This window comes from Triturus cristatus, chromosome 9, assembly GCF_964204655.1.
Source record: "Triturus cristatus chromosome 9, aTriCri1.1, whole genome shotgun sequence".
Taxonomy (NCBI): domain Eukaryota; kingdom Metazoa; phylum Chordata; class Amphibia; order Caudata; family Salamandridae; genus Triturus; species Triturus cristatus.
The window spans coordinates 1,191,875,841-1,191,900,070 of NC_140592.1; the positions used below are offsets into that span (position 1 = coordinate 1,191,875,841).

Below are 24,230 nucleotides of genomic sequence, written 5' to 3' on the forward strand. Positions count from 1 at the left end.
AGAGGGAGGGCGACAGAGGGAGGGCGACAGAGGGAGGGCGACAGAGGGAGGGCGACAGAGGGAGGGCGACAGAGGGAGGGCGACAGAGGGAGGGCGACAGAGGGAGGGCGACAGAGGGAGGGCGACAGAGGGAGGGCGACAGAGGGAGGGCGACAGAGGGAGGGCGGGCGACAGAGGGAGGGCGGGCGACAGAGGGAGGGCGGGCGACAGAGGGAGGGCGGGCGACAGAGGGAGGGCGGGCGACAGAGGGGGGAGGGCGACAGAGGGGGGAGGGCGACAGAGGGGGGAGGGCGACAGAGGGGGGAGGGCGACAGAGGGGGGAGGGCGACAGAGGGGGGAGGGCGACAGAGGGGGGAGGGCGACAGAGGGGGGAGGGCGACAGAGGGGGGAGGGCGACAGAGGGGGGAGGGCGACAGAGGGGGGAGGGCGACAGAGGGGGGAGGGCGACAGAGGGGGGAGGGCGACAGAGGGGGGAGGGCGACAGAGGGGGGAGGGCGACAGAGAGAGAGATAGAGAGAGGGAGGGAGACAGAGAGAGGGAGGGAGACAGAGAGAGAGGGCGAGGGAGACCGAGAGAGACAGACAGATAGAGGCAGAGAGGGAGATGGAGGGAAACAGAGGGAGACAGAGGGTGACAGAGGGTGACAGAGGGTGACAGAGAGAGGGAGGGAGGGAGGGAGACAGAGGGAGACAGACAGAGGGAAACAGACAGAGGGAGACATACAGAGGGAGACATACAGAGGGAGACAGAGGGAGAGACAGGGGGAGACAGACAGAGGGAGACAGAGGGAGACAGAGAGAGAGAAAGAGGGAGGGAGACAGAGTAAGGGAGACAGAGAGAGAGAACAGGAGAGAGAGGGAGAGAGAGATAGAGAGAGCGAGGGAGACAGAGAGAGAGGGGGAGGGAGACAGAGGGAGGGAGACAGACAGACAGAGACAGAGGCAGAGACAGGGGCAGACAGATAGAGGCAGAGACGGACAGAGAGACGGAGAGGGAGACAGAGGGAGAGAGACAGCGACGGACAGGGACAGACAGATAGAGGCAGAGACAGGGACAGACAGATAGAGGCAGAGAGGGAGATGGAGGGAAACAGGGGGAGACAGAGGGAGGGAGACAGAGAGTGGGAGACAGAGAGAGGGAGACAGAGAGAGGGAGACAGAGAGAGGGAGACAGAGAGAGGGAGACAGAGACAGAGAGAGGGAGAGAGACAGAGGGAGGGGGACAGAAGGACGGAGAAAGAGGGACGGAAACAGAAGGAGACAGAGAGCGGGAGACAGAGGGCGACAGACAGAGGGAGACAGAGGGAGCAAAACAGACAGAAGGAGACAGAGGGAGGGAGGCAGAGGGAGAGAGAGGGAGGCAGAGAGAGGGAGACAGAGGGAGTGAGACCGAGAGGGAGAGAGAGGGAGACAGAGTGAGTGAGAGAGAGGGAGGGAGAGAGGGAAAGAGGGAGGGAGAGAGGGAGGGAAAGAGGGAGGGAGAGAGGGAGGGAGAGAAGGAGGGAGGGGAGAGAGGGAGAGAGGGAGGGAGAGAGGGAGAGAGGGGGAGAGGGAGAGAGAGAGAGAAAGAGAGAGATGTGTGTATATGACAAGTCTGGTGGCTCAGTGGACGAAGGCATCCGCTGCAGTGGCCTGTGTTTAACCTCATGGTCTCAAATTTGCTTGAAAATGCACCATTTGTCCACTTTTATTTCAAAATTTCCCTGCTCGCTACACTGCCTTACTGCGTCCCAAAATGATGCATCTCCAAAAAGTGTGTCACTAACATGAAGTTTGGAAAGCTGTGCCTAACCCGACTCCTCAACCGGAAAACCGAGAGGAGACGCTGTGCGTATGTGGCAAAACCAGGGAATGCTGCGACTTTGACTGCGTATGTCGCAACTTACCTTTGGACCTCGAGGTCGATGTTGAGCCTGTGACAACCGTGCCTCCAAGAGCTTCATGTGGCGTTTCTGCAATGCCTTCGGCTGAAGTTGGTGACATGAGCCGCATTCCTCTGAGTCATGGTGTTCGCCACGACACCACATACAAATATTATGAGGGTCTATGGCAGACAGTTGTCACCCACAGGGTTTGAACCCTGAGGACATCCAGAAAAAGCACACTGTTCAGTCAACAGAAAATGTCGAGATAGGTCAAAAAGCAGCCAGAGGAACCGCTCCCCGGATCCGCACTGGAAGAGCGGAAGGAAGGCTTATATGGACTCAGTCGACGTCACATTCGGTGGACGACGTCACAACGGAGTCGCTCGATGACTTCTGCTGATGCACCGAGGTACTGCTCTAGAAAAGTTTGTGGATCGAGTTTGGCGCCTGGAGATAATTCAAAAGGTAAGGAATCTGTAGCTAGATGTCTCTATGAGATTTACCATGTATATCAATGGCCTTACCTCTCAAAGATTTAATAAAGCTATCTACAAAGACTCACATTGTGCCGTGCAAAAGTTGTCAACTCTGAGTTAAGAATGAAAACTCACTCCTCTTTTTCTAACTGGCCTGCATTCCTCTCTAGGTTAGTGTTTCCAAGCAAGTCTTGTGCGTGTTCTCCAATAGAGATTGAAGCATTTTTGACCTTAGGTTTTTCACAAATTCAGTAACTCTGTAAAGGGTTCAAGGCCATCTATAAACATACACTCATTTATGAAGAAATTGAACTTGAATATATACCTTGTTACATTGCTGTGTACAAGTGCAGCACGCTTCTGCCACTGTTATGGCCTTGTCGCCCTCTAAACTCCAAATGTAACTTTAATTAGTGCCCTCGCTATGCACTGCAAATTACCTCACATATTACATCACTCATGATATGCTCTATGACATCATTGAAAGCATCACTGCAACATTTAAAATTACATCGTTGATGATATCACTGTGCATGGCAGGTACACGGGTTATAGTTACTTTAGGGCAGGAGTTCTAGTTACTTCAGATAACTATAAAACTGGTGAATTTCATTGGTTCTGTTTACTGACATTTTCACCTTTAACTATTGTTTTTTCAGCGTATATATATACTCTGACATAGACCGCACAGGTCGAAACTTGTCAGTCCATTAACATTGCTTCAACAAAATCCTAGAGTGTGGTTTTCCTTTGTGCGGCAGCGCGAAGCTCTTTGGAAATATACATGTGTGTTTCCAAAGAGAAAGAGAGAGTGATAGTATATTATATATATATATATATATATATATATATATATATATATATATTCACTTAAAAAACCATAGGTTTCACACATGTTATAGTTAGCTGTACATTTCACTCGTAAAAAAACCAATGAAATTCCACGTTATAGTTAGATCAGGTAACTATAACTTGCGCGCCCACAATAAACTGCTGATGACGTCACATAGTACATCACTCATGACATGGTCAGTGACATCACTCATGACATCAATGATGACATCTGAAATTACACATTGTGGATTGCGGTCGTGCAAGTTATAGTTACCTGATCTAACTATAACGTGGAATTTCATTGGTTTTTTACGAGTGAAATGTACAGCTAACTATAACATGTGTGAAACCTATGGTTTTTTAAGTGAATTTGCAAGGTTTTGTAAATGATAATTCCTAACTATAACGTGTGTGAAACCTATGGTTTTTTCAGTGAATTTGTACGGTTTTTTAAATGCTAAGTTATGTATTTATTTTTTCAGCCTAAATGTAAGGCTTGTGTCCACGGTAAAAATACATCCAGCTATGTGGGAGGCCTTTCACCGGTTATAAATAAAATCAAGGGCCATTACTCTTGCAAATCGGACTTTGCTGTGTACGTCCTCCGTTGCCCATGTGGTTTACGGTATGTTGGGAGTACAATACTGCAAGTTCACAAGCGTGTCTTACAACACTTGAGGGCAATTAAAAACGGGGATAAAACCTACCCCGTGGCAAGACACTTTGACCAATTCCACGACAGAAATACTAAAGGACTTGAGTATTTCGTAATTGATGCAGTCCCACTGAGTGAGAGAGGTGGGGATCGGGTCAAAAAATTGAGGAGGTTAGAATCCAACTATATTATTAGGCTTAATACTAAGATCCCTGAAGGCCTCAATATAGAAGAAGATTTTCATACACATCTATAAAGTTATAGTGAGCTTCACTCCCTCTCCTTTCAGCAATTTTAAAATTTTTAATTTATTTTTTGTAAGTAGGATTTCTTTAGAGTTTTGTAGTCTCACTGATATTTGTATACACTTAAGTTCAACAGACTTAGTTAAAATAGTATTCTGCAATAAATGAATTTGGGTTTTAAAATATTGTTATTTGCCCACTTGGGCTCAACTTATTATGATCATGTACTGACAGTAATTATTAAAACGATTCTGTGTTCTGAATGTTGGCCCACTAGGGCATTACACACGTTGAGGAATAGTGTCTTTAATTATATAAGGCTATTCAATGGTGGAGTTTTATTTTCTCTATAATTTGTATTATGCAAATATATGATAAAGAATTTTATCACAGAATTGTTTCAATTCGATAAGAATGGTCATACTAATATGAATTGTATGTATAATTAATTTCCCGAGTTCTGTAGCAACCTCGACATATATGGAACTACGAGTCTGTTGTTACTGTTTATGATTTAGTTCTTTACGCACAACGTGTGCACTGAGCACTTAAAATGGCGGCAAAACTTTATGTAAAATGTTGGTGAACAAGCTTGCGGGATAAGCGAAACGCGTTCAACGTTTTAGCTGACCAAATAAAAGAAATATTGAAGCACAAGACACGGCGTCGGCTTTCCTACTTGTGAGGAAGTTTTGTTGAATATATATATATATATATATATATATATATATATATATATATATATATATATATATATATATATATATATATATATATATCTACATTCAAAGCCCCAGTGTCCACATTCAAAGCCCCAGTGTCCACTGCACTCTCGGGCAGGTGCTTGCATAGCGTGAGGGTGGACTCACAAACATATAACAGTTCCGTCCCTTCAAACAACAGTCAACACCCGTGGGGAAGAAGACAAAACACTTGTAGACCAAGCCAAAGATTCTCTAGACTGTGAGATTGCTCTTAGTCACAGAAAGTACTTCAAAACCATAGGAAATGGCCTATTAACACTATTGTCCACCAGCAATAATTTACTGAAGCCTGTAAATAAAGAGGTCGCCACATTAATGAATGTTAACCAGGCCAGACAACCCAAGCCACCAAAACTATGGAAGCTCTGGTATCTTTACAAACTCTGTGGATAGAATTACGGGATGTCACCTTACTCATGAACAAGCATTGGCATAGCCAATAGGTCTCGCCTTTGGGACCTTATAAGTGTTTAGCCATGTAACAGTTGTTGTTGCACCAAGAATATTGTGCTGCATAACTAAATACTTAGAAGGTCCCAAGAGCGAGACCTATTGGCTATGCCAATGCTTGTTTGGGTATTATTGTGATAGTTAGTTGTGTATTAGTATGATGTATAGAGTTAGAAGGAGAAGAATGTGTGAACATTTGGGTAGGAGAGTGCAGAGAAGAAGACCAGCTTGAGAGATAATGTAGGAAAGTAAGGAGAAGTGTAGAATGAGGTAGAAGAAAGGAGAGTTTGGAGAGGAGTATGTTGTACATGGAAAAGAGTGAGGAGGATAGTAGTGTGAGGCTGAAGGAAAGAGTGTGAGTAGAGTAGTATGTGGCATAAGGAGATAGGACGAGATGAGTAGCATGAGGGATATGAAAGGACAGTGAGTATGGGAAGAGTAGTGTTAGAGAGAAGGAAGGGGATTAGGCACTTGCAAGGAGCATGGTGTAATAGAGTAGTATTAGGGACACTGAAGGAGAGGGAGTAGAAGAAGAGTAGTGTGAGTGAGAAGGATGGAGAGTATGGAGGGTAATAGCATGTGAGGCAGAAGGGTGGTGTATATGCATCTATATACATGCATATTTATATATGCGTTTAGATATATGTGTATATACATATGCTTATATTTGTTTGTATGCAATTAGAAATATCTTGCAGCTGTCTCTGTGGACAAGTGTAGGACAGTTCTAGTTTGCAAATGGAGATATTATATGGTATACGAGCGGACCTTGCCAATAGGGGGAGGGAGTGCTTTCGGCCGGGAAGAGAAGTTGTTGCTCCTTTAGCATTGTCACCCGGATGGAGGGGCATGCGTGCAGCTGCTGGAGGGCTTTGGGGGCTTTGAAGGGATGGTGCAGTTCAAGAAATGCTGAGGTTTAGTATGGGATGGATTGAAGGAAGAAACTAGAGAGGCGCGGGCCTGTGGGGGTTAAGGAAAGGACAGCTCGCAAAGATGCACGTGAAAGGCTGCAATGATGTGGGGATAAGGATGCAGGGAGATAATGGCACTGGCTGGTGCGGAGGATAATCCACAGTGGACAACCTGAAAATATGAAAGAAAGCAAAGATATGCAACTTGAAAACAGAACCTCTATGTCAACCTAAGTATGGCATGTTGCTATGACCCCGTAAACTAGAAGTATGAAACGCACAAAAACAGCTAATGTACAGTTACATGAAATCCATAAATTAATAATAGAAATGCACCCAATGTGAAAGTCAACCTTCCCGTTTTTGTACCTTATGTATTTTGCAACTGTTGCGGTCCAATACCAAAAACACACAATAAAAGCGCAAATTTGTACCATAAAAACGGAACCTGTTCGTGCACGATCTTGCTATATCCTGCCTTCCCATACCATACTTCCGCTGTGTTTTGATTCTGGGGTGCATAAAAAAAGGCCATAACTGCAAGCGCTAATTTGCAACAACAAAGCACGACCTGTACTTGCCCAAATGCGGCAGAATCTATCAGTTAATGAAATGAAAGTATAATAAAAATGACGTTAAACGCCCCCACGTCCAACTATGCATATAAAATGCATAAATTCAGCAAAATTAGAGCGTAAAAAATAAAGTCAATCCCCCAATGTAAAAGGCGAGATTTGCGACCGATAACTGCAATGCTTTAACACTGTTTAGGGCCACAAAAAACAACATAACCAAGCAGCTATGAAGGAAATACTAAATGCAGCACAATTACAGTGTAAAGAAGACGACGAACTGAAGCGCAGCGTCCCTTAAACGGGCACTGTGCAGTTAAAATAAAAGTCGTGTGGCTGTGTCGCGGCGGGGGAGCGAGAGGAAAGACAGATGGCGCATGATCGGGCGCTGAAAGCTGGCGGTTGCGCACATGCACGCTCGCAAGCGCTAGGCCAGCCAAAGCGTGGGGTAGCACTTCGAAAACCCACCTACTAAATGTCTCGCCTGAGACAGCGCATACGCTGGCTCAGGCGAGACCTAAAAAAAGAGGGTGCCCACGTGCAACCCATACATTGCTGCAAAGCTAAAACAAATCTCTCATTGTAGCTAATATTTCTTCTCACAGGGTTTATTTTTATTGACCATGAGTTTCTTCTTTAACTACTCTATCTCCGCTAGGCATGTGAGCATATAACCTCGGAGCTGTTGCCAATTGTGGGATGGAAATCAACCTGAACAGCAACTATATAGGGGATTCGATTGGCTTTCAGCATACCTCCCAGAATCACGTACTGACAGTAACTGGAAGATAAGCCCTGGAACACAGACTGCTTAGAGGTGACACATAAGCATTTGTAGATTTCGAACACATCATATTCACCAACTAAAATCTGTAAAACTTTCATGTCATCCACCCTGTTTGCAGTGAAGTTTCACACAACGGCATCTGGCCCCCCTCTGTACAGACCCTCAAAATTAGAATGGTACTTATCAGACAGCCTCACACAAATTTTCATATTTTTTAAGGCACCTTGTTCCAGAGACACCTTAAAGAGACTTAGCCATATCAGAATTAACCGGCAGACTCTTTAAAACAGTGGTCACTAACTAAATCCTCAAAGTAAACAAGGAAGAATCATAGTCTATGTTAGGAGAATGCACAACTAAAATGAGAAAACAAAAGGGTCCGTCCCCAACAATCAGAAAGCAGGCCAAATCTCTCCCACTTGGACTCTGAATAAGTCTAATGACAAGGAAGAAACTGAATTTCTGACCAATCATCAACCTAACCTGGCTGAGAAAAACAATTGAGAAATGTGTATCCATCAAATGAAGCAACTATATTATTTCTAATGCTCTACAATCGACTTCCCATTTAGGATTCAGAGAATCGCATAGAACTGTAACAGCACACTAAATGTAACAAGCATTGAAAATGCAAAAGGTCTCGCCTTTGATTAAGTTAAAGCCATTTGCTTTGCTAATGGTATTGTATGAAGGTCCCAAATTGAGGCAAGTCCCATGCTGTTCATGTCTGAGAATTAGAGGGGATTTCACTTTCACGAAGAAGGTCTGGAGATGAGGTCCCCAAAGGAGTTAGGGGCGGCGCCATACATAAAAATCACCGTGCCAGCCTGCCTCAAGCGCTCGTCGCGAGCATCCCTGCCTGCCGATCACATAATCTCCCCGTGCCTGAATGTGCCCTTGTAACGTAACCGGAGCTCATGTAAAGCGCTCCGATATCTTCAGGTAGAGTTCACACTATAGAAATCTGCATTTTAAAAAAACCATGCCAGTCTGCCTCAAGCACTCCTCCCGAGCAGCCCTGCCTGCCGATCACATAATCTCCCCGTGCCTGAATGTGCCCTTGTGTAATGTAAACGGAGCTCATGTAAAGCACTCCAATTCCTTCAGGTAGAGTTCGCGCTATAGAAATCTGCTTAAAAAACAAGCGCTTGCCATCTGTTTTCACTCAGCCCAGTGTTTACGGGGCTGAGTGAAAACATATGGTTCCCACAAAGATAAGAAATACCTTCACGACAGAAGGAAAGCAGACGAGCCAGTTCGGGTGGGCCGGACAAAAAAGCCAAAGGGAGGCAACCCAGAAAGCTCATTTCCAATGGCAGGCCACCGTTTAGCATAAACGGTGATGCTAGCCAATGGAAATGAGGGGCGGGGCTTCAAGCCCTTTTCTAAAAGTCCTCATTAACAATAAATCTCGCCAAGCGAGCTGGGCATGTGCGCAGCAACGCTAGGCGAGACCTAATGAAGGACATTCACCACATCTTGAATGTTGGGGACATATGCTTTCTAGTATTACTGGAACTGTCAGTTGAATTTGACAAGGTGGACCATGATTGACTACTAAGTACCCTAGAATGAAGAATGGGTTTAAGAGACCTTGTTCTAAACTGGTTCAAATCTTTCCTGAAAGGCAGATCACAAATGATGAAACTGGAACCATTTACATCTCAACCAGTGAAGGTATAAAGCGGTGCGCCTAAGGGAGCCAAGTTCAACTTCTATATGGAACCACTAGGCCTATTACTAGCGTACTCAGTCTTAAAACTACACCAGTACACAGATGACACACTCTATGAAATAGTCTTAAAACAATACAAAACTAGATTAACACCCATTGCTTGGAATTGAACTTACAATAAAACTGAGTTCCTGCTTCAAATCCAATAATTAAATTGTCCGCTCCCTGATCTTCGAAATATTTGATTTCCGCTCTGTCCCAGAATAGAAAGTAAGCGCTAAAGCCCAACGACTCACCATTGATATTCCACTTTTAATGTCTCACCACATAAATATATTAGCAAACTCCACTATCCTCCATCTACATGAGTTAAAGGAAAAAAACTCTACTCTCCTACAATCAACTCAGAACTGGCACCCACGCTCTAGAAATGTCCCAGACGGACTCTGGAAATGTCATACTAGCTGGCCTCCCGACTTCCACGCTATCCCTATTAAGAGATCCATTTCACTCCATGGTGCACCTGATCCATGGCAGTAAGGTGTTTGACCACATGTCCACATGTTTCCAACACTTAGAAAACTCCAATAGCTCCCACTATAAGCAAATGTCGAGTTCAAAATATGTTGTCTAACCTACAAAGTACTACACAATGGCCAGCTACCTAACAGACATCCTGACCATCCCAGAAGGCTTATGACTATCAAGGGGAAGGAGCTCTCTCATCTAGAAACACTAACTTTCAAATCACTCCTGGCCATGAAACAATCCTTTTGTGGTTCCACAGCAAACTCCTCAAACGCTCTACCTCTTCATCTGAAAAAATACATAACATCTTGACTTTCTGAAAGGACTAAAGACTCACCTATGTAAATTCTACCTTGAAGGTCAAAGCACCATGATCCCCCCCAAATACCTCTGGCATGGCTCTCACCTTTTTTCACAGAACTATTCATAATCCTTAATTTGACCCAGGAATTGTTCTAATCTGATTCTAAAGGTTATTAAAATGCAGAGCGAGTACTATATACAATCTCTCTTAAGTTACAGTGTGCTTTATCTCTTTCTTTACCCTCTTCCTTCTGCCCTCTTCCCAGATTGTTCTTCTTCCCTCTCCTTTTCCTCCTCATTCCCAAAAGTGCATCATAATGCTGTTAAGTATTTTTCATCTTCAAATCACCTGATAAGGGAACATATGATCTGTTGCACTATTATATTTATATATGTGTCTCTCATTGTATCTGTAAAATGCCTTAACGCCAATCTGTTGGAATGAGCACTATATAACACTATTAAATAAATAAATGTATATATAGATAGTCGCAAGACCTATTGTGACTCCACCTTTGGTCTATAATGCACCAGGAAAGGGGCACCATTTATTTATTTACTCAGTGACTCCACAGAGACTCTACTGTCACATACACAATACAACATATTAAAATTGAAAAAGCACACCACATTAATACATATAATAAAATCCTTCACTCGACCCAGACTCAAATTACTGTTAAATAAAAAAGTTTATCATTCACTGTCATTAAAACTAATAAAAATGCTGTACCAAAAAAGTGCAAAGTGATTACTAGAAACAATTTTACACTGGTCTATAAAAGCTACTCAATAGTTTTAAAATGATATAAAGAAGCTTTTTAAACAATAAGAAATGTTAGCAGAGGTGGATCAAACATCATGAATAACACCATGCCATATGTCGTACAGTTAAACAATTTCCAAGTTGGTGCCAGGCATTTAAATCTCAGATTTCCTAGACCTGGACAAAAACAGCACATGAGCAAAGTCTTGTATCATGGCATTATAGAATTGACAACTCTGCAACCCCTGGACTTCTCTGTCCCGGTGAATGTATGACATTGTTCTGCATTCTGACCATCAACTGTTGTTTTTGCATTTGTCACCCCGAGTGGGAAGGGTATGCCCAGACGTGGGTCCCTTGCTCTCCATGCCACTGGAATCAAGCTATCCTGGCTGAAGAGGGGTGAAACCCCGAAACCGGTCCTAAGATGCTTGTTTCCAGTCCAGGGAGGACCTGGCTTGGCAGTTCGGGCTGGACTGTTCCCATGAGGCACAGAATCAAGACTGATTTGCATATGGCTGGGTTCAAACTGGAACGGCATGGTGAGCAAAAAAAACGATGGATTTAGGCTCAGATCTCTGTACTGGGGTGAATGTATGACATTGTTCTGCAGTCTGTCCATCAACTGTTGTTTTTGCATTTGTCACCCCGAGTGGGAAGGGTATGCCCAGACGTGGGTCCCTTGCTCTCCATGCCACTGGAATCAAGCTATCCTGGCTGAAGAGGGGTGAAACCCCGAAACCGGTCCTAGGATCCTTGTTTCCAGTCCAGGGAGGACCTGGCTTGGCAGTTCGGGCTGGACTGTTCCCATGAGGCACATGGTCAAGACAGATTTGCATATGGCTGGGTTCAAACTGGAACGGCATGGTGAGCAAAAAAACGATGGATTTAGGCCCAGATCTCTGTACTGGGGTGAATGTATGACATTGTTCTGCATTCTGTCCATCAGCTGTTGTTTTTGCCCTTCTCTGTCCCAAGCCCATGGATTTACACTTAATGGGAGCAGTCCAAATTTAAACCTCATGTAGGCAGACCTCACCAGTGGATCCAAATGTAATATTTTGAAAGGTCTAGATGAGCCAGCGAGTGGCAAAATAATTTGGTGAAGGTAAATGTATTTTCAAAGACATCCCAGGGGCTCCACCTCACACTGTTTTCCACTCTGCGGGGGCGAGTCGTGTAAGTGGAGTGCAGTGTCGAAGAACGAGTGTGATGTGCATAGTAAAGGGACTACAAAATATATAGAAAGAGCTGAGATCATCACTGGCTTCCCGTAAGGAGGGTGGACAGATGTCAATCTAAAGCACTACATGCAACAGACAAATAGTTACAAGGTAAGTATTTCTATTGCTAGCATGTGTGACTGTAGATACGCATGCTCTGCATACACTGTAAAGCAGTCTCTCTGAAATGTTAATTAGCGAGCGGATGATGCAGATGTATGAAAGTGTGCACTTAGGACAGCCTAGCCAACCAACGCTTGCTGACATGCTATAATGTATACACAATAGTACATGGTGAAGGCTAGGGTGGCCACTTTCTTGAATGCAGAGTAGGATCCAGGGGCACGGAGAATGAGCGCCTGGCCTCAGCATAGCAAATCTGGATGCACTTAACCATCCATATCGCAATGCTGGCTTTAGAGATGACATGAACCCTGTGGGGTTTCACCAAGGCTACAAAAAGCTGACTGGACTGCCTAAGAGGTTTAGTCCAGTCAATGTAATACATGAGCACCCTCTTAACATCCAGAGTGTGAAAGGCTCGTTCTATTACAGGCTATGGGTGTGGAAAACAGATGGACATCTCAATGGTCCGATTCATGTGAAAAGGTAAGACAACTGTGCGCAGGAATTTAGGGTTGGTACAAAGAACTGTGCTATCTTTGTGAAAATAGATGATTTGTTCCTGTATGGTAAATCCTGGAGCTCACTAATGAATCTGAAGGAGGTGATTGCAAGTAGGAAGGCCAGCGTCCAAGACAAGAACTGTAAGTCACATGAGAGTAGAGACACAAAGGGATGGCCCAGGAGTCAAGCAAGGACAACATTGAGGCTCCACACAAGTGCAGGGGGCATATTTGAAGATATTACCCTTGTGAGACCCTCCAGGGAAGCATTAATGACTGGGATCTTAAGAAGAGATGGGTGTTGTTAGTTTTGCTTATCCTGAAATTACGGTTAAGTGTGAGCGTATGGAAGTGTAGGCAAGGTCTGCCTTATATAAGTGCAGAAGATAGTAGACAATATGCTGCACAGAAACCGTAAAGTTTGAGGTATCCAAATTCTAAGGACTCTGGAGCTAGATTATGGGATTCAGCTGTCTGCGATATGGGTGTTTGATCCGACCGTGATGCTGAATGAGAAGGTTTGGCCTGATCAGAAGCTTTTTGTGGGGATTGACTGCTATTTCAAGGGGCATTCAATGGCAGTTTTGTCTTGCCTTGGTTGGTGACCAGCTAATCCATAGTGCGTTGCCCATGGACTGTGGGTGCAGGTACCTGTAGATGAAGTTTTGGCATTTTGCATTTCCAAGGGCTACCCACCTGTGAAAGTCCTTGTGAAGGACTTGCGGCAAGGGTGAGGGGTGTGGGGGAGGAGAGGTAGTGAAGTTTTCATTCATGGACTTGTAGATATGTCCTACTGAGCAAGATCGTCATTCTCAGCTCCTGGCAAATGCTCCGCCCGCAGGTAAGTCTGGTTGGGGAAGCCCAGTGCCGAATTTCCTGTGCTAGTGCAGAGAGCTGGGGGAGTGTATACCGTTGTGCTTCTGGATGTAGTAGATGGCAGTCATGTTGTTTGTCTTTATTACTACTGTCTTGCCGCAAATGAGCTTGAAGAATGTTTTTAGGGCTAGTGTGATGGCTTGTGGTGTCCCCAAGTGCTGAGGGAGCCAGGTAACTTGAACAGTAATCTTGTTGAGGCGAGCACCCTACCACATGAGAGAGAGGTCAGTGGTGATAGTCACACACGGAAAGGGGTCTAAAAACAGCCTGCTTTGTAATAGGTTGTTGCTGTTCTACCAAAGCAAAGAGTGCTGAGCGCTGTTTGTTAGCAACACTAGATTCTCCCAATGTCCTTCCACTTGTGACTCGAGTGGCATTTGAATGGGTGCAAATGTACTACTTTTGGGAATTCACAATGTTTGGCAGGACTAGACTTGGAAAGCTACACCAGTCTCAGGTTTTCAGGCATACTACTGGCAATCAAACACGCAAAAGGTGAAGGGATGAATGCTTGCAAATAGTCTAACCACTGGCAATTGCTCAGGGTAGCATTCTAACACATTGTTTTTCACCCACTGTGCTATCTAGAGAGAGGCCCAACTAATGCAGATTTCATAGAAACAATCTATCGTGAATCTTGATCATCTCACCCTCCACCCTGTACCCCCCTCTATTTTAGTTGGGAAATTTGATCTTCACCCCCCAAATATGACTGACTAATCTATGCCTCTGTTTGTCAGGCACATATTGAAAGGTTGAAAGGGCTGACAAATCACGATTTACAGTGCTCAAATACAGGACCTTTCTGGGTTACAGACAAGAAAAGAGAAAATATCACAATTTTGCTTTTAAGGAGTCAGTGTCCAGGGTACCACACAAGGTTAGAAACCTATCCCAGCACCCAACATAGACGGATTTCATAGAAGGGCTCCTGGAAGCGAAGAGGGCATCCACCACCTCGGGTCAAATGCAGCCAACTGTCGACGCACAATCTCCAAGCATGGAGGTGTACTTTCCGTACACACCAGGGCAGGTAAAGCAAAACTGCTGGTGGTTCTAAGGACCTCGGCCCCCTGCTTACCTTAAGTCCAGAAGGACAGTCCTGTAAGTAATTTGCAAGTGATCCTATGCAGTCTATCTTTTTCCCATGGGATTACATTATCACATTCAAGCCTCATGGCTCAAATCTGACAGCTTTATTTTCTGTGCTTCTGAAAATCGCTAACTTGAGAAGTACTTACCTAATTTCATAGATCTTGTTTTCTAAATTAATATAAAAATCAATGTTATTTTTCTAAATTGGTGTTGGATCTCCCTATTGAGTGTGTGTGCCATTTATTGACTGTGTGTGCAACAAATGCCTAACACTCCCCTCTGATAAGCCTAAGGGTGTTCGACCGCAGTACCACGAATAGTCTGCACCGGTGTCAGGGGAACAGAAACTGCTGTGAATCTCTAGGCCGGAGTGGAAGTCTGTACTGGAGTCGGTACAATACCACAAACTTGTCGTAAGAGGACAGGCAGTGTCATAGTAGTACAGGCAGGGTTAACTCACTCATGCCTTTGGAGATTCATGGGGCCCGAAGGCTCACCAGAGAAGCCTGAAGCGCAGGGTACCTGCTGGCCCAACAAACTCTGAGTCTCAGGACAAACTGACAAATTGGTTCTGTGGCTGGTGACCTTGGTGGTGTGTGACTTACATTTTGGTGCCCTTGTGCCTTCTAATTGGAGTCAGAGCCTGGATGGGGTCAAGTCCTGCTTCACTTTCTTGTGCTTACGCTTATTACTTGCTTGAGAATTTTGAGTGGGAAGTAGCAGTTGCAGGAACAGCCTAGTAACCGGGATTGCAACTGGCAGTGGCAGCAGGATGAGAGCGATGACAGCAACTTCTAATCATGTTTGGGGATGTATAACTTTGCCTTCCAGTCTCAATTCGCTTCTGGGTGCATTTATGATACAACTTAGAGTAGTACACAAAGCCTAGGCACCAGAGGCACACCTAGTGCAGGTCCGTGGCTAGCATCTGCTTCCTGCAGTCACAGCAGGGATTCAATCCTGTCATTTTCAGTGGGGCATTGTTCCCTAGCACACTGTGGAAACGTTTTGGAGTAGCTGACGACCAACAAATTCAGGAGGAGAGCTCTGGATCATTGTTAGGGGGCTCAGAAAGGAACTGACGCCAGTGTGCATAGGTGGCACTTGCATGCAGATCTGCTCCATCACTTCACAGTGGTATGGAGTCAGCACAGAGCAGCACAGTGCCACCTACTGGCATGCAGTAATACCGCTACAAAAGTCGCGGAATCCAATCTTGTCCATGGGGTATATTCTAAGGCAGTGTTTCCCAAACTGTGGGTCATAACCCACTGATGGGTTGTGAGCTGATTTCCGGTGGGTCACACAGTCAAGTAATAAGATGCCTTTAAATGCTGTGGGTAACTTGTCACGCTTGCTGGTGATTCAAAGACAGAGGTCAAATGTCAGGCTGCTTTATTCTTTTAACATGAGGATTTGTATTTACTTGTCTTATTCTAACTGCAAAACGGGAGAAATGTTTAAAGTAAATTAGGTGACAATGTAGGAAGTTGTTTTTACAGTACACAACAAAATGTAGATACTTGTAAATGAAGTATATGAATATAGCAGTTAGGAAAGCAAAATGAAGCACTTTTTTTTGTAATTTTGAAGTGAGATGGAAACAGATTTCAATAGGATCAAAACAAATCGAGGCATTTTAATTTTTGAGCCACAAATGATAAATATTCACAGAACCCCGATTTCCACACATTACCATTTGTGTGCTATATAGTTTTATCAGTAAAACTGTATGTTTGTCCAATTTAGGAAAATGTGCTGACTGTAAAATACAATGTTCTACCACACAATGCTTTTGTTACATAAAAAATTGTGCCACCTCATGTCCATTAAAGGTAGTTGTGTCGCAAACGTTTGCCATAATAAAAAGTAGGTGAGGACTCTGCAGTGACCAGCAGTATCCATCAGAAATGTAAAATGTTATTATCTTAAGAAGGTGTACTTTAGATATGTTTTTATTATGCGATCGAAGTGAATGAAAGTCTAATACCTTTCATAAAGCATGACAGTGCCTGGACATTCCATATTCTACATAATAGAGTCTTTACGAGTCACCAAACTCCAGGAGTACGTTTTTACTGCTCACCCTTCTTGCCACAATAATCTAAGGATAAAAGGTAGTTTCCCTAAACTTGCAGTAGTACCTGGCTCTTGAGGTTCCACGGGCAACAGGCAATGCTTGCTATAAGGATTATCCTGTTACACCTACTTTGCCTAGGCTCTGGACACCTGGTCTGACAGTAGGAGGCTCTGCTCTCAGATGTCTTTCATAGCTTGCATAGGGTACTTAAAAAACATAAAAATGCATATGTGCAGAGATTTTCTACCATTCTCCTTCTCTGTGGCTGTGTAAACAGTCTCTATGGGTGGATAATGTGAATGTACTGCTCAAATAGCGGAAGCTATGCCTTTTCACAATACCTGAATAACGCGGAAAGCAATTCCAAAACCTTCTTCTACATTTTTTCCTCCCAGCATGACCTGAAAAATCAAGATACCAATAGACATCAATTCACTTTAAAAAAAGAGTAATATCTTTTTTATACATGTGAGAAACAAGCAAATACCTTACGTTTCAAATATATTAATTTTATGCCTTTAACTATTATAGGGAACAAATAGTTTTCTCCATCATTATCATGTACAACTAATTTAAACTGCAACACTTTCACTCACACTTTTATGTCAACTCTGAATCCAATGACCTGATAACGAAAATGTGTGGCTTATACTAAGTAGCTAAATCCCACTCTGACATTTAAAACCAGGTCATGTAGCAAAAGGTAGCTAAGTCAAGCTGACAAAACAAATGAATTAACTGATACATGATTCACCCATTAGTCTAAATCACAGCCCAATAACATTTGTTAAGTGATTTTTCACATAGCACCATGAACAAGTGGAAGATGTTGATGCACTATACACTTAGAAGATTGTAAAGTTAGGACCAGTAGTCAGCACATGCAATTACTACGACAGTTTCTGAGGTGGGTCAGGAAACTTAATTTAAAAGCCTTTGTGTCCATCAGTAGATTTCTCATGAACAAATGTGTACAGCATTCAGAGATTCGTAAATAGATTCTGTTTGGTATAGAAGGTTGGTGAAAGGAGAAACAGGGAGTACCTGGGATGAGATGTATATAGGCCTATGAGGTTAAGTGAAGTGTAAAAAGCTAGTGTTCAACAAATTCTTTAAAGGAGTGACGTCCACGGTGGAGTGAGGTGGGTGGCAGGCATGTATTGGGTCAGAATGTTCTTTGACAGCGCCAGGAGGGCAGTGGTTGAGGTTCTGCAAGCAACATTGTGTCTAGAAGGAAGAGTTTACATGCAAGGTAAGAATTTTCCTAAGAGGATAGAAAGGTATTTCCAATGACACACATATTTCACCAGTGAAAACTGAAGCGAAAGTGAAACTAAAGCCTCAGAAGACAGTGATTAGTTTGGCTGCATCAATGTAAGTATCTTTGACTAAGCAGAGGTCAGTGGTTTTCAGGTTGTGCCAGACAGAATTGCAGAAATGCAGCTTCTGATGGACAGTTCTAAACACATATTCCTCAACTTTAGATTCATCACAGGCATCAGTCTGGATCCTTTTCTACAGTACCTCCTGTGGAATACTAGATGTTACTATGGGGCTCCCTGGATGTTTCATTCCCACCTCCGGAAGTGACGGCAGAAAGCCTCATATAGGCACTACCTCTGAATGCGGACATCAGCTCCTCTTTTCCCTTCAAAGCAGATCCAGAGCTATACTCCCAAATATTTCTAGGTTTTACCAATTTCACAGAAACAAATTCTTTGACAGTGTGAAGGTACGTCTCCCACTAAAATTACAGGATATAAGCTGTGTCATGCCTGTAGGAAACAGATGTCAGTCATAAATCCACAGGATGTTTGCTTTTGGTGTTTTGACTCCAAGCTCGACTCAAAGGCCTGAGTTAATGCTCCCTGATGCATACAAAGGTCATCGTGAAGCGCACAGCCAAGGTCGACGCTGCCGAGCATGAGACAGAGGACAAGTTCCATTTGAGCTCCTGAGTCTGTTCTTACTTCTGGTCGCTGTCCTTGGTTAAGTCCAAGATGAAGTTGAAAGACAAGTGTTGATGGAAGCATACGAATGTCAAGCAGGGGATTCCAATTCCAGTGAGAGGTCATGCAGTAGGCACTCAAAGACTGACTCTTGCATTGTGATCTGATTTTGAGATTGGAGTCCATGCACCATAAATTTCCCATGCAATCATCGACTCCACAGCAGATTAGAGGGGAAATGCTGCAATTCTGCCAGCTGGTTCCTGGTCCGTCTGGTGCGCCTTCATCCAGATGGATTTGTCAAGAGTTTCCAGCTGGACCTTCGCTGGTGTATCCTTCCACAGTGCTGACTGACCACATTCAGTTTAAGTCTGATCATTGAGCAATGCACCCTAAAGCACCTTTGCCTTAAGCCCCATCAGTGGTGCCTAACTTTGAGCTGGCCTCAGCTTCAGAGTTGGCTGTTCCAGGTGCTTCCCCCAATTCTGAAGTCGAATTCAAGCTGATTTCAGTCAGATCTTGACCTATGTTGAGCTAGAAAATAACTATACAGTAATGCTTCCCCTTATGTTCCATTGCCTCAATACCAGTTGCCAGACGCCATTTTTGGTTCTTGCTCTGATGCAGTTCAGGGGCTTAAAAAGGTTCCCCACAAAAATGGTTACGAGGAGGAGGCAGACAATCTACTACCCCTCATTATACTGATGCAGACCTTTCCCTTGACCTCCAAAATGTTAGAGGGCTGAAGCAGTAATGGATTTGTCATTAGGCCTTTCTATTGATGAGTGTGTGCACTTTGAGATGGTTGTTTGCAGGGCAGTGGATGGCTTGGGATTTACAGATTCTACAAGTTGAAATGTAGGTGACTGAAATTTTTATCCTGGTCCATCAACCAAGGAGTATCAAAACACTAACAGTCTGCTCTACCTCACTATTTCAAAGAACGCAATTAAATCGTTAAATTGAAAAGCCACTCTAGCTAAGGCATGCACTCAAACAAAAACATAAATCAAATTATTTAAACAACATTTTATTTTTATTTTACGGTTATTCAAAGCAGATAAATCAGTGCACAAATCGTCTCTTTGCACAATAAAATATATAACAAATACAATGGCCCGAATAGTGGACTTCCTTTCATACAAACCATTCATACAGTCTCGCACTCAGATAAATCCATTCAAACCGTGAAAGCACACTAAACATTCATCACGAATTATACCTAGTAATGATTCAAGATCCCTATACATATGACACATAGAAGGAATTTTTACTTCATAGAGCAGTCTAGCTGCTAATGTGTGGTTCAAGGCTTATAAACACAAATTACAAAGAAACTTTTGATGAATATATTGAAAAAAATAATTGGATCAACATTTGTTCGTCTCTACATAAATCAAACAGTCAAATACATATGTAAGGGACAAGAAAGATCAAACACGCCGACGCGCGTTTCGGTGTTACCACCCCCTATCAGGGGTATCACCTTCTTCAGGGCGTGGGGGTACATTCATGACCAGAGTCCATGGGGCCGAACAAACGTAGAATACCAGAAGGAATTGTTTATCAACACGAAAGATCAAGCAAGAAAGTAAGGCTGATAGATGAGTCTATATAATAAAGATAAATGTAGAATGCCAAAGAAAAAGCATAAAGGATTGCAGGGAATAGGTTTGTGTCAATGCACCCGTCCACCAGGTGGGGTCGTGGGTCTGGGAGGGGTGTATACCGGCCAAATGCGCGGAGGATCTGAGCAGTCGGGACTTCTTCAGATATCAGAAATCCTGGATAAAACTTCAAATGGTCTCGCAGCCTTCTGCAATCAGCAGGAAGTGCGGTTCCTTCCATCAACCAAGGAGTCCTTACCACCATGTAAAAGGTCCTGACTGGAGCCCTTTTAGCTACTTGGTACAAACCGTTATTAGCTTCACCTGTGAGATGACGAATTGATCTGCACCACAGGCGTACTCTTGGGGACCTGTTGTTTCTAACATGAAACACAAGAGACTTGTCGTTCAGGCTTCTGTTAGCAAGGTAAACCCTACTGCTTTCCTCACTGCTCCTCGTGACAGATAATCGAAGACTGATGCTCTATGCAAAAGATATTTTTTCTTCTGTTAATGTGGCCCTAAGATAATTGAATGCTGTTTGCCTCTTGATCCGTTATACACACAAACTTTATGGAACCAATCTTTTTATTAATGAGAGTCATAATAAAAACAACACAGCTTCACGCCAACAACCACTGGCCAGCAGCACTTATTTCATATGTAATTACACAGCTGTATGCCTACAACCCAGAGGCCAGCAGTGTCTTAAGCATTGTTTCTTGAGTCTACATGCGCTGACTCACTTAACTATGATGGAAAAAAACAAAACATTAACCATTCCTCCCCCCACCCACAATCCAAATCTGCACCAGTCATTCATCCCCCCCCACCCCCCCCCCTTCCCCACCCCCCCCCCGGTCTCGGTAACAGAAAGGGTATTACGACAGTAGTCGGAGAATTTGTAAGTGTTTGGGGCATGAGATCTCCCTCATCTCTTTAGAGAGCAAATGTAGAAAAGGGGGTCCATAGCTCAGTATACACCTCACCTTTGTGGTCAGCCACCAAGGACAAACGTTCCATAGCCAGCACAAGCCAACGTTTCTGAAGCCAGGCACTAAAATCAGGAATAACCGGTGTCCCTCAGTGTGGCACAATCATTTGCCGTGCAGCTAATAGGGCTAACACAATCTGTCTGCCCTTTAGGGAGCGAAGGGGAAAGGTCAGAGGGTTTGATAGTCCCAGAATGGTGTAGCTTAGAAATCTAGGGCGGGAGGGGTCAAAGGCCTCATCGACATTATCTAAAACCTCCATCCAATAGCGCTGCAGTTTGGGACAGTGCCATAAAAAGTGCACTAAGGATCAGATCATCCCACATCCCCTCCAACAGAGTTTGGATTTGCTTTTATCCCAGCTGTGAATTCGAGCTGGAGTATAGTACCAGTATAATAGCACTTTGTATGCGGATTCCGTACCTGCCATGTTATGTGCTGCATGGTGTGCCCGATAGTGTATATCATTCCATTCTTTGTCAGATAGTGTCCTTTCTAATTCTGCCTCCCACAGCAACTGCCCCTTTGTTCGCCTCCCCATGTTGCCTGCGGAAAGCATGGAGTATAGTTCAGAGATGAGGCGCCTATCCTCCTTCTTGCATACCAACCATTTTTCAAATGTCGTAAGCGGCCGTGACAACCCCATCATGACAGGAGGGGGATGTAACCCAGTGTCTCAATTGGCGGTAGGAAACTCATCAGATGATTAGAGGTCATAGTTCAGTCTCAGCTGTTCGAATGGGATCAGTCCCTTCGTGTCAAACAGGGATCCAATCCTCTCGCAACCCCTCTCCCTCCATCTCTGAACACTGCTGAGTAATGCTCCGGGGAAAATCCGGATTGTCCACTATCGGGGACATTGGAGATGGGAAGGTGGTCCAGCCCCTCTTGCCCGCCACGGCGTCTCATACCTTCATAGTTGAGGATGTAACTGGGGAGGAGTAGAGTCCCCATGCCTTGCGTTTGCGATGTAGCCAGATCTCTCCCCATGTTTACCCCAGCTACAGACTGGTCCATAAAGTTCCAATGTTTTTAAGGAAGGGGCCGGTTCCACTCTACAATGAATCAGAGGTTCAATGCCTGGAAATATCGGTTGATCATTGGAAGCCCCGCATCTCCCTCTCTCCTAGGAAGCGTCATTTGGGCAAGCGCAATACGCTGCTTTGTCCCTCCCAACACAAATTTATTGATTAGTGACTGCAGTTGACTCAACGCCATGGGGATCGTCTCAAAAATATAAAGGATGTGAGGTAAGATCGATATTTTAACAGCAGCAATTCTTCCAAACCAGGCCAATCGAAGTCAGGTCCAGCTATCTAGCGCTTGTGTTGTTTGGTCAAGCAAGGTCGCATAATTCAGGGCCACGGTTCGTGAAATAGTCCGGGTCAATCGGGTACCCAGACATAAGATGTCTTGTTGCGTCCATTGAAACGGAAAGTGGTGCTGGATGCTGTCTACTAAAGCTCGCGCGATCGATAAATTGAGTATTTGCAACTTATTCAGATTGACTTTGAAGCCTGCGGTCTCTCCAAATCTGTTTAGCTGATTAGTGCAGGTAGGGTGGTCTGAGGATTAGTGAGCGATAATATGACATCATCAGCATACAGGCTGACCTCATGGCTGTCCTTCCCAAACTTTATTCCCTCTATCTGAGAGTCATCCTGCAGGCGTTGCACAAAAGGCTCCATATACAGAGCAAATAAGATGGGGCACAGCGGGCATCCCTGCCTTGTCCCCCGGGTGATCGGGAATGTAGCGGAAGTCATTCCATTCACTCAGACAAAGGCCCTAGGCGACCGGTATATGCAGCTGATCCATTTGATATATTTTTCACCAAACCTAAAATACTGCAGACTGTCAAATAGATAGGCCCAGCTCACCCTGTTGAATGCCTTCTTGGCATCTATTGATAAGAACAGTGCTTGCGTACGAGATCTCTGAACACTGTCCATAAGGTGGAAAAGGAGTTTAGTGGTATCCCCCCACCTCCCGCCTGGTAGGGATAAAACCGGCCTGGTCGGGATAAACCAGGTCTGCCATCAATGGGTTTAGCCGAGCTGCCAAGATACTAGTGAATATTTTCGCATCGATGTTTAATTAAGAGATGGGTCTATATGACCCACTTTTAGTGGGATCTTTAGATGGTTTTAAGATGACTGAGATGGCCGCTTCTGACATGGAATCTGTCACCGATCCAGTCTCCAGTAAAGAGTTGAACAGTTTATTCAAGAAGGGTGCCAGTTCCTGGCAGAAAGCCTTGTAGAACAAGACAGAGAAGCCATCAGGGCCCGGAGCCTTCCCCAGTTTTAGTCAGGAAATTGCAGAGATCACCTCTTCTATGCGTATTGGTTGGTCTAATTGCTCTGGTGTAGATTTTGGCAGAGTGGAAAGTGTGCAATTCTCCAATTAAGAACGTGATTCTACCACAGGGAGTCCTGCCCGGTATAAAGAGTCTGGTAGAAGGCTCTGAAAGCCTCTATTATTTGCGGGTCAGTACTGACCTCCCCTCCCAAGGGTCTTTTAATCGCCGTTATTGATGATGTTAACGTTTTAGCCCGAAGCCTGTGCAAGTAGCCTGCCACATTTGTCGCTACTGAGATAACATTTATGTCGTAATCTGAGAAGTGCGTACTCCACCTGTTCTAGGTCTAGGCTTTTCAATAGAAGCCTCTTTTTCTCTAACTCCCTCCAAACCCTCAGGCCCCAGTTCTTTTATGTACAGATTACAACTCCCCCACCTTTGTTCTAGCTCTTGTCGCTTTTCTCGGCGAACCTTATTCTCTGAAGCAGAGGTTGCAATAAATTCTCCTCTCAGCACCAGCTTCAGAGCATCCCAGACAGCTGCCAAGGTCGCGGTTACCACATCATTGATCCGCAGGCATTCTATCAGCTTGATTTTCATCGCAGCCACAAATACTGGAGACTGCAAGAGGCATTTCCCTGAGGCGCCAC

At 44.3% G+C, this 24,230-nt stretch overlaps 1 protein-coding gene across 2 annotated transcripts in view; it reads right to left on the reverse strand.

The window, feature by feature from the left end:
- The window catches only part of ZFYVE26 (zinc finger FYVE-type containing 26), a 740,905-nt gene that overhangs the window by 119,872 nt on the left and 596,803 nt on the right, over positions 1–24,230 (reverse strand). For both annotated transcript variants that reach the window (XM_085627201.1, XM_085627200.1), the window contains one exon: positions 17,072–17,131. In XM_085627201.1, coding sequence (XP_085483327.1) covers positions 17,072–17,131 — 60 coding nt within the window. The remainder of the gene's footprint in view (positions 1–17,071; positions 17,132–24,230) is intronic.